The sequence below is a fragment of the Gekko japonicus genome, unplaced genomic scaffold (assembly GCF_001447785.1).
Source record: "Gekko japonicus isolate JY-2015 unplaced genomic scaffold, Gekko_japonicus_V1.1 scaffold6, whole genome shotgun sequence".
NCBI classification, from domain to species: domain Eukaryota; kingdom Metazoa; phylum Chordata; class Lepidosauria; order Squamata; family Gekkonidae; genus Gekko; species Gekko japonicus.
This window is the reverse complement of record NW_015166417.1, coordinates 2,103,444-2,119,524: the sequence shown is the minus strand read 5'-3', so window position 1 is coordinate 2,119,524 and position 16,081 is coordinate 2,103,444. Positions and strand designations below refer to the sequence as shown.

Below are 16,081 nucleotides of genomic sequence, written 5' to 3'. Positions count from 1 at the left end.
ATCTCCAGAAGATGTTTCTACTTTTGGCAGAGTTTCTGAACAGCCAACTGTCTCCTCTTCGGCAACTGGTGAACAATTATCTGTCCTTCGTTCGTGAATAATTCCTTGATGTGAACCAGTTCTGAGACTACCATCTTTACTCCATTCCAAACTGGATCCACTGCGGTCATCATTTTCAGATGAACTTGTTACTGTTGCTAACAAAAGAAAAGAAAGAAAACCAATAAATTCCGAGTAACAGAATACTGGTGAATACAGTTTGGGTGACATGATTGAGGTTTATAAGATTATGCATGGGAAAGAGCAGGTAGAGAAAGAGGTACTTTTCTCCCTTTCTCACAATACAAGAACTCGTGGGCACTCCATGAAATTGCTGAGCAGTTGGGTTAGAATGGATAAAAGGAAGTACTTATTCACCCAAAGAGTGATTAACACATGGAATTCACTGCCACAGGATGTGGTGGCGGCTACAAGCATGGACGCCTTCAAAAGGGAATTAGATAGACATATGGAGCAGAGGTCCACCAGTGGCTATTAGCCACAAGGTATAGATAGGGGCTCTGGGACAAGTGATGCTCTGTCTTCTTGGTGCTTGGGGGGGTCAACAATGGGAGGGCTTCTAATGTCCTGGCCCCACTGGTGGACCTCCTGATGGTACCTGGTATTTTTGGCCACTGTGTGATACAGAGTGTTGGACTGGATGGGCCTTTGGCCTGATCCAACATTGGCATCTCTTATGTGATGGTATGAGGTGCTCTTATGTGACCAGTTCTACGAGATGCAAGGTCATTCAAGACAAATTGACTTATTTAAAACATTTATATCCATCTTTCTCTCCTAAAAAAAATCTGAGGAAGGCTAATAGAGCACTGAACCAAGCATAACTCCAATAACCATATTTAAACAATAACCCCCCAAGATACCTAACATAACAGCAGAAAGGGGGGAAATTAAACTTTTGCCATTGAAGTCCTAGCCTTCACCTGCTACCCTACTAAACTGTGAAAATGGGGGCTCCTGGAGCACGGACTCAAACTGATCTTAGAAACCGGAAGATTTGTCTCACTGTGAATCTTCCTTCTCGGTGGTCCAAGGGTGGTGAGATCTTCGGCCCTGCCCTATAGGAGAAGTTTCCTCCCAAAAGTAGAGACTGCCCCACCCAGGACCACTGGAGAGCAGGCACGTTCAAGTGGGAGAAGACAGCCTTCCATATATCCTGGTACCAAGCTGTCTGAACACACATGAAGCTGCCTAATACTAGCCTGGTGCATACGACAGCTCTACATGTTCAATGAACGCATGGGGAGAAAGAGCAGGAGGAAGCACACTGGCCCCAGCTCCTGCCTCCACCTGACTGCCTGATCATCCACAGGGATGGCCATGCTGAGGAAGTAGCCATGCAAATGCTCCCTTCCCCGTGGTCAGCAATATTAAAAAAAACAGAACAGATGACCACGGGGAGAGACAGTTGGTGTGACCATTTCCTATGCACAGTCGCCCCTACAGATGACCAAGCGATGGCATGGAGGCACAGCAGGCACACTCACTCCCATTCTCCCTGCCTGTACATTCAAGTGAACATACAGAGCTGTTGTGTGCACTGGGCTACTAAGCCAGCTCATTCGTCTATCAAGGTCAGTGCTCTCTACTCTGATTGGCAGCAGCCCTCCAGCATCTCAGGTAGAAATCTTTCATGTCCATTTAACTGGAGATGCCAGGGACTGAACTTGAAATCTTCTGCAAGCAAAGCATATATTCTATCACTGAGCCACGGCCCCCTCCCCAGTTCAAGCTTAAGAGTCAAAACCAGCACTTGTATCTGGAAAAAATCTGGGGACTAGTGAAGTTCTTTAGCACCAATAAAGAGATCTGAACCACTGACAGCAACCTTGGAGTAGTTTCAGTAGACACCGTGCATACTGGACAGCCACCAAGTGTGTACTATTTGTTGCAACTATCAATGTCTCATGAGAAATGATTTACGCACGACCTCCTGTTTTAAGGATACTAACATCTCAAACACTTGTAAAGGTTATAAGGCTCTAAACAAGACAAAAGTTGAGGGGCTCCTACAGTGTGCTTTGTTGCAACAGAATTATTAAAGAAAAAGCTCGACCTTTCGATATATAATGAACTAAATGTCCCTTCTGATTTACTAATGGGGGAGGGAGAGAGGAGAGGGTCAGGGAAGATTTCCACTCAAGTTTCTCATACTGAGAGGAAGGCATCTCGCCAAATTACTCCCCCCCCCCGATTTTGGCCACTAGCCCAGACTTTTCTCTTACTTAGCTCACTCCAAAAGATGAAAATCTGCCCTCAACTCTATTATGTCAGTAGAGGCAGAGACAATTTCAACTAAAGCAATAAAACACTAAAAATGAGGAAAGAAGTCTGAGCCAGCTGAAAGTGTGGGCGAGGGAGGGGAAGAGCAGTTTTCTGCTCAAAGGGCCTACTGGCCCAGAATAACAGAGTAGGAATGGAAATACAATGCAAGTCTACTTAAGTAGTATGGAAGAACAAGCTATCTTCATGGTTGGGTAAAGTCTGCCAAAAGTGTTACAAAAGATATACTCGCTAAACTCTATACTGAATGAGCATTTAAATACTATTTATACATTTGCATTTGCAGCCATTCACGCTGCGCTCACAAAAAGCTACTGAGGAATCTGTGCCCCAAATTAATACAGAATGATTGGGTCTATAAGCAACATATATGGACTAAACATAACTTAGTGCTGTGCAAGCTCATTCTGATTTCCATTCCATTTTCTCTCCTATGCACACGTTTGCACTGCATGCTGTGCAGGCTAGCTGTCAGATTCATTACCATCTTTCAGGATTCGTGGGGAAGTGGGTGGGAGGGAGTGCTGAATTTTAATCAACCATGTTGCTCAACAGAACATCCTATGTGTTTCCATAATACCCTTGAGAACAGAAGGTGGGTTGCTCACACAAAATCCGTATCATCCCAAATATCTTGCTACTTTTCTTCCAAATGCCCTAAAGCATTCATTTTGCCTAACCCTCCAGAGCATGATAGTTTGTATGAAAGTTTGCAACCCCAATTTAGAAGGAATGAAATCACTCTTCCACTCGCAGACCTCTTCCCCTCATACACAGTTAACTAGGAGCTAAGGCTAGCACCACAGTAAACCAAACTACAGCCACTATATATTTAATAAATCCACAGTTTCACATGAAATTAAGGATGCATGACACTCTCTCTCTCTCTCTCTCTCTCTCTCTCTCTCTCTCTCTCTCTCCAGCCTATTAAATTCTGTTTTCCTTCCATCTTCCTCCATCACCTGGAAAAACTACCACCATCTTAACACCTTGCATTAAAAGAAAGTTTGGTCATGACACAATGTACTGAAATAGGAGAAAAGGAACAATGAGAATGACATACTTATTTCAGTGGAAGAACACTTTAAAATTTTTGGAGCATGGAGTTTTAGAATTGGAGCCAAGTACTAATGAGAATCCAACAGGAGAGCTGTAGCTCTACACACCCCTTGTGGTCTTATACTGGCCCACCTGCTGATGCAGGAAAGCAAGCTACAAAGAGATAGCTGTAAGTCGCTGCATGAGTAGGAAATAATACTACTTACCTATAATACCACTGTCCTTGCTTTCCAATGTGGAGCTTGGGCTGCTAATGGTCCCACAGGGACTACCTCTGTTGGCTGCTGGTTTGCCAGCACAGCTATTCAGAGTTGAGCAGGGACTATCGGTGCTAGGTGATGTCGTGCTGCTAGTTAGCGTAGAACAGGGACTGACTCCTTGACTAACTACTGTGCACTACAAGCATGAAGTGAAACAAATAATTAATGCACAGAGCATTAGCATCTCTAGCTGTGATGAAGATGATTAATATTAAAGAAAAAACAAACAAACCTAAACACACACACAAACCATTCCGAGAATGTTTCCAAAAAGGGTTTCTTGAGACCCTTAAAGGAGGGGGGGGGGAATTACTACTGTATCCAACAGCCTGGAGATTCAAGTGGGATGGATCCAACAAAGGGTGAGCAGAAAGGAAAATCTACTTAGTGCTGATCTGTTAGCAGAAGCAATAGTGCAAGGCTTCATCACGGTACTGACACAATGAAAAGAAGTAGTGCTATGCCTTATGCACGAGGGAAAGTTTAGATCAAACAGTTTCAACTTAGAGCAAGCTGCCTGACAAGTTTATTTTTAGTGCTTCCATTTCTACAAGGGCTGCTGTGCACACGGTAATGCTTTGTGGGATCCAAACCAGTGTCTTATTTCTCAGGCAAGAAATTGGCAGAGGAAAATACCATCATGCCGAGAGGCAGCGATGCAAAAAGGAGTCTATTCAGGATGGTTGTCAAATGCAGACTATGTTTCATTAGTTATTCCAAAGGGAAGGCATGCACAAATATGATTTAGAATGTTTTGTTCACAAATACTTTGAATTGTTCCAAAACAGAAAAGAAATACAGACCATCTACTCCATTATTTTGCTTACAATAAAGTGTATCTTCCCCAAGACATTAGCCAAATTACTTGCTCAGCCCTTGTGTCCTGGAAGCCAACCAATATGAACCTCCATCCATCAATCCCCAACATGATGCCCACAGGTACGTGGTTCCCACTGATGTGTTTCCCAGTGCAAAGCAAAGAAATAGTCCTGGTTTTCCTCCACTTCAGAGCAACAGAAGGTGCTTCAGAAGAGCCCAGGAGGCATCATCTTTGTGCCGACAGGACTCACCTATTTGAAAACAGATGCTTTCATCACAGGAAGAGGTTTGGCTTGGAGCCTGTTAATTTCCTGTTATTTGACCTGGCCCTTGTGGCAGCCATTTTGTGATTGGTCCCTGCCCTCTAGCAGGCATTTTGTTGCGGCATCAACTACCTGATCTCAAAATTCCAAAAGTGCTCCAAGGCAGGGGACCCCTGCTGTAAGCAGAAATGCCTGTGGTACACTCACTCAAAAAGCAAGTGAGCTATCTCCATTAATTTCTATTCAAGGAGGCAAAAAGACCTGGATTGCCAGTCAACTCTAACCTTAAAAGTAAAAGCAAATAATCTGGTCAACCATGTGAGATACCAAATCCTTAATTTATCTGTGGCCATTTCTTTGGCACTGAGAGCAACAGGGGGCATAAATAAATACCCAAAAGCGTGTTTCTAAAAATCCTTCCAGTTACTTTAAGCATCATTTTAAAAGCAGTGGTCTTCTCATAATTCTATCCAGTTAAGTTTTATACTATTTCCTTGTAAGGAACAGAAGATCAAGTCACAGCTTTATTTATTTTCAGTGCTCTCTACAAAAGTTAAGTGTATATATATTTCTATAAGGAAGTGTTACCATATACTGGTGTGTTTGTTATTAAATATTTTGAAAGCAGTGAAGCTACTGGCATCACAAATTGCTATTTATAACTACTTCTTCAAGCATACCATAGTTTCATGTTTTTCTTCTACAGAGATATGGGCAGAGGTTGGGATGCCTTCTCCAAGTAGAAATCCCAGTCTCGTCATCAGTTCCTGAGCTGCTGGTGAACAGCTCGATTCTTTCTCTGACTTTGTTTCTGTACAAGAAGAAAAATAACATATGAAGAACAACAGTCAATGTTTCGCACAAGTAACAAAAACAGTTTGAATTCAGTCTTGGGCTAGTGCTGCTGTAGCTTACTATATTGACCCAAAAATTATCGGGGGGGGGGTGGTCAGCATATCCGTAGGAATAGAATAGTGGCAAAGTGGGGATCAGTGGTGAGAGGAGCAATCAGTGGAAATTTACCACCCCCTTTCCCACAAATGGAAACAACATTCTGTTAGAGTAACAGTATAGTTAGATACGTTCATCAATCACTCTTTCGTATCCAATGCTATATACAACAGTTTAGAACCTAGGATACTAGTACAAAAGTCAAAATGTTTAAGTTTAAAGATTCCAACAGGAGAGATTTCAGCACACACTGCTTTTTCTGTTGAAATTACTGAGGTTTCTGCATGGCTGGTTGATGCCTCAGATACTTCCACACATTCATGAAATAATTTCTCTATCAATGTTCTATAGAAAAAGTTCAAGACAGATTTTGTCAAGCATATCAATCAGTAAACAAATGACAATTATTTTATCACCATCCATGCTTATCTCTAAAACCAACCCAAATATTTTCAAATTACTCTCAGAAAGACCTGTATATATTCCTTTAAGTCTTGTGTATGGAGCTCAAATAGCATCCAGAAATGAGAACACTATCTAATTTAAAAAAATTCCAGAGCGCATCAGAGGTACCTTATAACAAGACAACTGGAACCTTAATATACATCTCAACAACTGAGTCTGAAGAAATTATTCAAACACAATCCACTTGCCCATAGCAGACATCTGTTTAATCTTAAACTATACTATAAAACAGCTTGGGTCTTCTATAAAAGAGATTTAACAGTTTCCCCAGTATCTATCAAAAAGAAATAAGGAGGTGCTCCATCATTTAAGTCAAATGTCTTGTAGTTGATTCAAAGCATTTGGGTCTTTATTAAACACAACATCTAATCCCTACAGAAAGCAGTCTGCCTTTCCTTAATGCCATTAAGAGAGAAGATATCCATAAGGAGACTATCATTCAAGTATCATTCCTCTCTTTATTTACTTAATACAAATTGCAGAGACCAGCACTATATTACTTTTCAGGGCTTCCCATCTGCTTGTCTAAAAGCATACACGAACAAAGAACACATGTATATGTTCATCCACGTTACTCCACATTTAATTTCTAATCCATATGCACCTTGAATATGCTGTCTTTTCCATATTTCCCAAAAGTTCATTAGAAAATGTTTGTCAGTTTGACTTTTGTTCCCTAGACAAACATTCACTCTTTGAAATGGCCAAGATTCTATCAAACAGGAAGTTAGGGACTTATCCACAAAAGCAGCTGACAAAATCATCGGGCAAGTGTACTTGGACTCCATTGGTTCTCAGACCAAAAGATCCATCTTCTATTGTGCTGTATGAAATGATCCTTAGTTTCCACTGTGGGGCAGTTCAATCTTTCTTGTAATATTTGTGGAGCATTCACATGTCTAAATATATGCGGTCCGCAACACTAGGCCATTAGCAGAAAGACTAAAACTCCTTACCCTAATTTACTAGTGCCATAGGTATGGATGTGCACAAACCTGGAAAATGAACTTTTAGGCGTTAAACAAACTTGGGAGGTTCGTGAGGTTCATGAGGTTCATGATGTGTAAGAATGCCCCACTGCCAAGCTAGAGACACCAAACTCAAAGAGGATCTCTGGCTGACTCTCCTCTACCTGCCCACCAAGTTTGGTGGAGATTGGATTTACAGGGTCTGAGTTATGACCCTCCCCCCAAAGAAGGTGCCCCCAGGAAAGTGCTTTCTGGGGGAAATGACAGGCACAGGAGTAGAACAAATTTAGAGTCAAGGGGCACCTTTAAGACAAAAAAAGGTTTATTCGGGGTATGAGTGTTTGTGTGCATGCACATTTTTTCAAATCATTGGAACGGAAGGTAAGGTTCAAACTTATAGACAAAAGCTGAACAGCAAATTAACATGTAACATGATGGAGATGTTTTAAGATATGCAAAGACAAAACTAAATAACAAGTTAAGGTTATAAGGTCAACAGTTGTTTTGATTTAATTAAGAGGGGGAAGGACAGTAAAACGATATATGTCAAAATAGGGTATAAATGTGTAAAGGCATCTTTTCTAATTGTGGGAAGTAAACTGAGATTCCCCATTCATCTCACTTCAGGCATGGAGGTAACTTAACAGCATTTTTTCCTTTCTTTTTTGAGGTGGGGGCAGTGGTATGTCAGCAAAACATTCCAATATTCCTTGCATTACATTTAATATTCTAATATACTATTCTGAAAAAGAAACACACTAAGATACAGAGGAGGTATAGTCCTTCTTGTTGAGAATACGTATGTGAGGACTGAATGAGTTAGCATATATAATGAGATAAGAAACCAATAACCCTGTTGAGTCCTGGGGAGCTTCTTGTTCCAAGTGTTGTAATAACTTTTAACTCAGCAATTTCCTTTTCCATTCTGCTCCTGAAGCTCCTTTGTAATAAAATAGCTAATTTGAGGTCACCCATTGAATGTCCTGGAAGGTTGAAGTGTTCTTCTACAGGTTTCTCAGTCTTATGATTCCTGATGTCAGATTTATGTCCATTTATCCTCTGGCGTAGGGCTTGTCCTGTTTGTCCTGTGTAGAGAACTGATTGGCATTGTTGGCATTTAATGGCATATACAATGTTGGAAGATGAGCAAGTGAATGAGCCTCTGATGGTATAGATGATGTTGTTAGGTCCGATGATTGTATTGTCTGGGTGTATGTGGCAGCAAAATTGGCATCTGGGTTTATTGCAAGTTCTGGTCCCAGTGTCCATGTTCTAATTAATTAATTAATTAATCAATTAATTAATTAAGTTAGATTTACTAGGCCGCCCTTCCCTACAAGTAGGGCTCAGGGCAGCTTACAACAAGTAATATGCAATCTCATCCAACTACATTAAAACAGTCCAATAAACAACAGTAGATAAAAACAGTATTGGATTTATATCCCGCCCTCCCCGGATAGCAGGCTCAGGACGGGTTCCATCAGACATAAACAATATACAGCATACAAAGAATTTAAACCGTTAAAATGCCAATAAAATAAAACAACATTCCTCTGGTACAAGTCATAGTTAAAGGCTCAAAGATGCCATCTATTTCAGGTTTTAGTCCTTGGATGGTAATGCAGGTCTGACACACTGAGGAGAGGCCCAATTAGAGAGGAGGGATGTCCACCACCATAACTAAAATCCTGGCGGAAGAGCTCCGTCTTGCAGGCCCTGCGGAATTGTAAAAGGTCCCATAGGGCCCTGATCTCATATGGGAGCTCATTCTACCAAGTAGGGGCCAGGGTTGAAAAGGCCCTGGCCCTAGTCGAGGCTAAATGGATGTCCCTGGGGCCGGGGACCACCAGAAGATGTTGGTTGGCAGATCGTAAAGCCCTTTGGGGCTCATAGAGGGAGAGGCAGTCTTGCAGATATGCAGGTCCCCAGCTGTATAGGGCTTTAAAGGTAAGCGCCAACCCCTTGAAACGGATCCGGTACTCAATAGGCAGTCAGTGCAGTTCACACAGCACCTGGTGGTTCCACGTCTGCACAGACTACAAAGTCAACACCTATGCCGCTGTGTTCTGCACCAGCTGCAGCTTCTGGAGCAGAATCAAGGGCAGCCCCACATAGAGAGAATTACAATAATCCAATCTGGAAGTGACCTGGCAGTGGTGGAGACCCAGGCCTCCATAGTTAGTGAGGCATCCAGGAATCCCCCCCCCCCAGGCTCTTCACCTCGACGCCAGCACCAATAGGGCCCTATCAAAGATTAGAAGCCCAATCCCCAACCCCCCACAACCCAGTACAGGACCTCCGTCTTCAATGGATTCAATTTGAGTCTGCTCTGTTGCAGCCATCCAGCCAAAGCTTGGAATGTCCTGTTCAGATTTTCTGGGGAAGAGTCCAGGTGGCCATCCATCAGTAGACAGAGCTGGGTGTAGTCTGCAGATTGGCAACAACCTAGCCCATACCTCCAGATAAAGTGGGTGAAGGGGTGCATGTAGATATTAAACAGCACTGAGGAGAGAATCGACCCCTGTGGCACACCACATTCTAGCAGGTGTCGCTGAGATAATCCCCCCCCCCCCCAAGTGCCACCCTCGATCCCCGACCTTGGAGAAAGAAGATCAGACACTGCAAGGCAAACCCACTTATCCCCATATTGGGGATATTGCATTATTGTGGGTGAGGAGTTGTTTGAAGTTATGTGCAAGTAAAGGTTTGCCCCCCAGTACTTGTGAAAGTGAACTGTCATTATCCAGTAGAGGTTGTAAGTTGTTGATGATGCATTGAACTGTCTTGAGCCCAGAGCTGTGACCACTGTGCAAGCTAGATACATCAGACTCACAGGGGGTCTCCAGCTGACTCTCCTCTACCTGCCTAACAAGTTTGGTGAGGATTGGATTTACAGGATTGAAGTTATGGCCCCAAAGAAGATGCTCCCATCCTCCATGGTATTCAATGGAGGGGGGGGACCAGCAAATAAAGCAAGAGCAATAGAAGCCCAATGGAACCAGTGCAATGTGCCCAGCGGAATCGGTGGTACTGTGGCAGTGCAAACTCAACAGGACCAAGGTCAACCCAGAGAATCTCTGTAGTAGAAACTGAAGGGGGGGCGCATTTTTGCAAACTAGCAGAACCAGTGCAATAGGCCCAGCAGTACTAGTGCCATTATGGCAGTGCAAACCCAACAGGACTAAGGTCAGGCCAGAAAACTGCATTCAGGGAAAATGTCAGGCACAGGTTCAAAAGTATATAGAATGGACCCCCGGCAAGCTACACACCAAATGCACAGGGAACCTCACCCTCCTGTCTGCTCCTCTACAGTTTCTCCAAGTTGGGTGCAGATTCCATTTCTGGCATCCCCATTATGGACCCCCAAAAAAGGGGAGAGGAGTTCACAATCAGAAGGGTATAAAATGTAGATCCTCAGCCAAGGCACCCAGTAGCTAAGCCCCCACTGCTTGGCGTGAGCAGAGAGACAGGGTGGCTCAGAGCCTTGAATCCACCTAACATCCAAACCCCAGCAGGGGAAAGAGGTGGTCACAATTAGGAATAAATGAATGTACTCTGCTTTCAAGTAGTTTCCTGCCTCTCTGTCTAACTGCCAACAGCCAACAGAGTAGAGGCTGTGAAGCTGAGGGTATATATACCATTTTGATCCCATAGAGCAGAATGGAAACTCTGTTATTGGCAGCCAGCAGTGCCTGTTCAGCTTTGGAGGGCCCCTACTGGTGTTTCCAAGGCTGGAGAAATCTGCCCCTATTGCTTTGACGTTTTGTAAACAGTTTAACTGAGCAGAGACAGTCTCTCTGGAAATGTATCCATTCATGAACCATCACGAACCACCACGAACATCATAAAAATTCATGGAATGTTCATGCTGCTTGCCCCGCCAAGAACATCGCTTTGTGAACTGCAAACCGGCCAAAATTCATCATGAACTTTAGTTCATGAGCTAGTTTGTGCCCATCCCTAGCCACAGGTACCAATCCCAATGATGCTACTTTTTAAAAAAGCATACTGTGAGGCCCTGTGGGTTGCTATGGCTCCATACAACCACCCAATTTTTATGGAAACCAGCAATAAACTACCCTAGTCAGGCTGTTACTCAGCTATCCCACAAAAACCCTGCTATAATAGATCCCATACTTTTCACTGGTCTTTATCATTTATCTGGGAACTATCGATTAATGTTTCACATGCTGTGCTAGCACAAGACACATGTATTTGGATTGCAATTCAGAATACACATATACTTAAAGGACCATCTCTCCTTGCCTGTTCTGGTGCAGAAATTTAATTCTTCCCAGCAAGATCTAATGGGTCCAGTTTATCTAAAGTAAATTATGAAGCATTCTTGCTTTTTAGTGGCTGCCCCACACTGTGGGAAGACCTACCAGAAGAGGTCAGGTTGCTCTTATGCTCCTGGCTTTCCAGCGAGCCAGAGCTAGATTTATGCACTGCTAAGGAAACTACAGATTATGGCCTCAGATTATGAGGGCCTTGGAATAAAAAAGTTAATAAATGTAAAATTTTACAGATTTTTGGTAATGTTATGGGGCCTCAGCATGTAGCCCTGGAGATCTCTGGGGGCAGCCTGAGCTTAATGTTTGTTTTACTACAATATTTTTATATTGCTCTTACCTGCCATAAGTCCTGAGATGCTCAGGAGAAAGGCAGGTAATATTTTAAATAATTTTTTTTTAAAAAAACAAGCTACATAAAAAATTCATATGCTTTCTTTAGAATGTGAATAGAAAAATACAACATTTTTGTTACTTCCCAAGAGCTCTCTAAGCCTTTATGTTCTCTGTCAAACTAAGCAGTGGGGACAATAAATTGCTTTAAAAGCTGACAGTAGTAAGCAGCTAAACAGCATATTAAAAAAGGGAAACTCGTTGAACAGACAAACTGTTCAATACACACAGCTGATTATGTTAAATTCAAAACATGATACAAACCACAGTTAAGAATCAAATTCAAAGTTTATATTTCTGTATAAACAAGATGGAAGAATGTTATTTCGAGCTAGAAACATTAGACTGCCTTCAAAAGTTTAACTGGAGTAGTTGAAGAGTTCACAAAACATTTCCCCCCGCAAGCAAGCAATCCCAGCCTTCCCAAAGTATATTTGTGTGGACAAATGTATTGGCAAGCCTAGCAGTTACTGATATGGTCACCAGCCGTTTCCATTAGGGCAGCTGATAAAAAACAAAAGGATAATGGAAGCAGAAACACATAATCTAGGCCTCTAGACAGGGCTCCCTGTCACTGGGCCCTATCTATCCAACCAGCTCTTCCATTGGCGAAAAAATGGAGAAAGTAGTGCCCATTGACCACCAAAAAGGACATGCCATTTTTAACAGGAGCTCTAATAAGGAGGGGAATCAGGCAAGATTGAACAGAAATGTTGGTAGCCTCCAACCCACTGTCTCCTATAAATTGTGGTCACAAGTCCATAAGGTGGTTGTCAAGTGCACTGAGAATTTCGCTTTACTTGCTTTGGTTGCCATAGTTATTGGGGGGAGGGAATTCCTGCGGGGAGGGGAGTGAGTAAGAGAATGGGACCATTGCTTCTAGAAGCCATAACTTTCCTCGCTAGTTGCACCCTTTCCCAGAGTAAGGTGTCCTTGAGAGCTTCTCTGTACCAGCTTGAGCTGCAGATATCCAAGACATGTTGGAATGGCAACATTAGGCATGGTGTGAATGTGACGTATGCCTGGGGGAAGGAAGGGTCTTTTATTCGAATTATCTATATTAAGCATGTACCTGCCAAAAGTCTTCAGTTCTAACACAGTGATCTGGATCTTGCATACATCTCAATAAACTTATCACTGCCAGGAGAGAGTTGTTGAGTGTAACTTGACTGGGGGTCTGACAAGAACCACATGGATATCTAAAAAAGTCATTACAAAGTAACAACATGCGGAAGACACTGGAGAAACCAAGAAACATCAGCTTGGTTCTATGAACTAACATTTATCTTTACTTAATTCACTAACAGGATAATATATCTATTTCCTTCTGACAGAAACAAATGCTATTGTGTGATATTCTACAACAAAACACAGAGGAAATTTTCTCCCAGTTCCCTAAACATGGGTTTATGATCATTAGCACATATGGCCATTTATATTTAGTGCTCATGATTTTTTTTTTCCAGATTCATGTACATAACAACAATGGACCCCTGGTAAACAGAACAGGCCCTGCAATTTGTTCGCATAATGTTTATATTTTAATACATTATTTCTGCTACATGCTTCACTTGCCTCACTATTTAACATCCAAGTTTAAATAAAGAAAATGGACACGTTTCAAATTTCAGTCTTCGCAAGCAATTAAGTCCCTCAGCAACTGAAATGGCTAAAGCTATTCTACAGCATCTTCTTATCCAGCATCTTCTTATCCAGCATTTCTATTTGTTCCAGAACAACTATGCTCAGGCCTGCAGACATAGCAATTATGGCCTGTTGTGCCGATCGGCAGACAAGAACAAGCAAGCCAATGAGTTCCTGATAACCTGTAGAGTCACTTGAACTAGACAAGGGTGAGCAAGCAGTGGCAGCTCTTTCCTTGCCAGAAGCCCCAAGCAGAGTATAGATCCAACATGCCCTTGCAACAGCTATCTATCTCTCCCTGCCAGTATTAGTTTCTGAGGAATGAGAGGAGGCAGCAGATACAGACTTGGCTGCAGTTACAAGCTTTCAGTACCCTTGCGCATATCTTAAGAGGGTCTTGTGAGTACCAAACATTTGAAGCATAGTGTGAGCCATGAAATGGCAGGGGAAGAAACAAAGAGCCTGCTAGATGGCTAGCAGCAGCTGAACAAGATCTCCTTGAGTTTGGTCTCATCTGTTCATGGGTACCTGAGGCCTGGACATGCCCCAGAGGCACAAGCCCTTGGGCATAAACCAAATTTATTTACAAAATTTATACCTTGCCTTTCTGGCCTTACAAGGGCCTTGTCCTTTGGGTCTTAACCTAGAGCTGGGTGGAAGATTGGGGGGGGGGCATTGTAAGCCGCTTTGGGACCTCACTGGGGGGGGGGAAAGTAGGATATAAAAATAACACAATGTGAGCCCAGATTTTATTACCTGTGATGTACAGCCTAGCACAACCTACAATAATAATTCAAATTCATAACACAGCGTCTTGCCTTGCACAGTAAGGGTTTCACCATCTTATGTTTGCCCGACCCACCACTGTGCACTGCCCCCCAATGTTAACCACAGTACATGCTGTATAGAAATATTGATTCCTATAGACCCCTGCCTCTCCCTTGGAATGTATCTTGCTGACCCCCTGTTGTTCTGATTTCCTATGCAAGCCAGATGGCTGACCATTTGCTCAATTGCCTGCCATAAACCAAATGGCCCTGCCGAAGCATGTCAGAAACGCACGTAGGCCCAAAGATGGGTTGGGCTCTGGGGTCATTTGCTGCAGAGGGTGGTCCCCAGACCTAACCTATCCCCCTCCCATTACCATGACAACCCAAAAGTTGGGACCTCCCTGTCTACTGATGATTGGCTAATGGCCATGGCTGATCATAATGAGATTGGGGTTTAATTGTCTGAACCCATAGAGAAGAGCTCAGATTCTCTTGCTTTCTTGTTCTGTTCTGTTGTTGTCATCTGGACTGCTGTCTCTGCCATGTGGCCCGAGGCAGAACAAAGGATTCTTTGGTGCAGCTGAGCACATGGCTATATGCTTGCACAAAGATGGGACCTAATTAGACTGTATACTTGGACATCCTTGACTATGGATCCTCCTGGTAATTATGCATATCTCTAATGTCTAGTCAGGGCCAAGAGCCATAGGTTTTCTTGTTTTGAATTCTTATTATTCTGATGCAAGCCTGGGCTGAATAAATATTACTCTTGTTTATTAAAAGTGTCTGTTTGATGGGTAACTGGACTCCAAGGCTGAATTCCTTGTGCCTAGCTGGCTACACGCTACCATTGAATCTTAAGAGTGCATCTTAAGTGCTAGAGCTGGGCATTGTTGTCATGTATTGTGAACATATAGGAGTTTTTTCCTCATTCCTAGACAGGCGTGGGGGCAGAATCCTGTACACATGCCATGTGATAATGTCACTTACTGCTGAATTAGCATAAGTATGTTGCAAATGCAAAGACACCCCTCTCGAAAATAAAAAACCCTCAAGTGCTATTTCTTTCTCACTGGTGGTAAATACTTTCACATTCCATTCCTCTTCATATTAATCAGTCAGAAAAGGTTTAAAAGGATAGATCATCCTGTAGATCTGCCATCTTTCTAATGTTGTTGTTTTAATTATTAAACTGTATCTTGTGTCAGGCTTGCTGTAACCAAGGAGCAGCAAAATTTGCTCCCATAAGGGAGAAAGAAGTACAGAGTCTTGAACTGTCCAACCTAGTGAACAATTAATGGTGTTTCGGGGCTTTCAGTGATGGTCTCCAGTAACCTCTCTGGCTTAGAAACCCTAGATCCACTTTGCTGAAAGGTGAGTCACTAATCAGTGAAGCATAAGAGGTGATAGGAGAGTAAAGCATCCCTATACAACTATTACTTGCAACTATTCCTTTGCTATTTCCAAGGAAGGACAGTGTCACAGTTCAACAGCAGAAGAGAAAGAGAGAAATATTTGACTATTAACCCATGCATGAATAAACTTAATTAAGGAGTACCCAATGTTTTCAACTTGAAACTACTTAAGACTTTAGAAAGGCAACACATTTAAACTACTGCTATGCAAATCAGGATGTAAACAGAACACAGTAGTTTCTTTGGCTCCAAAGTTTCATTAAAAAACGACCTATAGATCAGACAACAAAATGTAGGTTGCACATGTTAGGCTGACATAGAACACAGGACAGGCAGGGCCATACTTTTCCTTGAGACAAGAAATTAAGGATGGTAGATGAGAAGTTTGTACTTCTCCTAGCAACTATGTGCCATCCCCATAGAGATTCTGAGAACTCTG

At 42.6% G+C, this 16,081-nt stretch overlaps 1 protein-coding gene across 1 annotated transcript in view; it reads right to left on the bottom strand.

Annotated features, from left to right (window-relative positions):
- The window catches only part of TANC1 (tetratricopeptide repeat, ankyrin repeat and coiled-coil containing 1), a 216,811-nt gene that overhangs the window by 74,109 nt on the left and 126,621 nt on the right, over positions 1-16,081 (bottom strand). Inside the window, 3 exon segments of the mRNA XM_015411532.1 lie at positions 1-197; positions 3,609-3,798; positions 5,425-5,555. Of these exon segments, the coding sequence (XP_015267018.1) occupies positions 1-197; positions 3,609-3,798; positions 5,425-5,555 (518 nt within the window).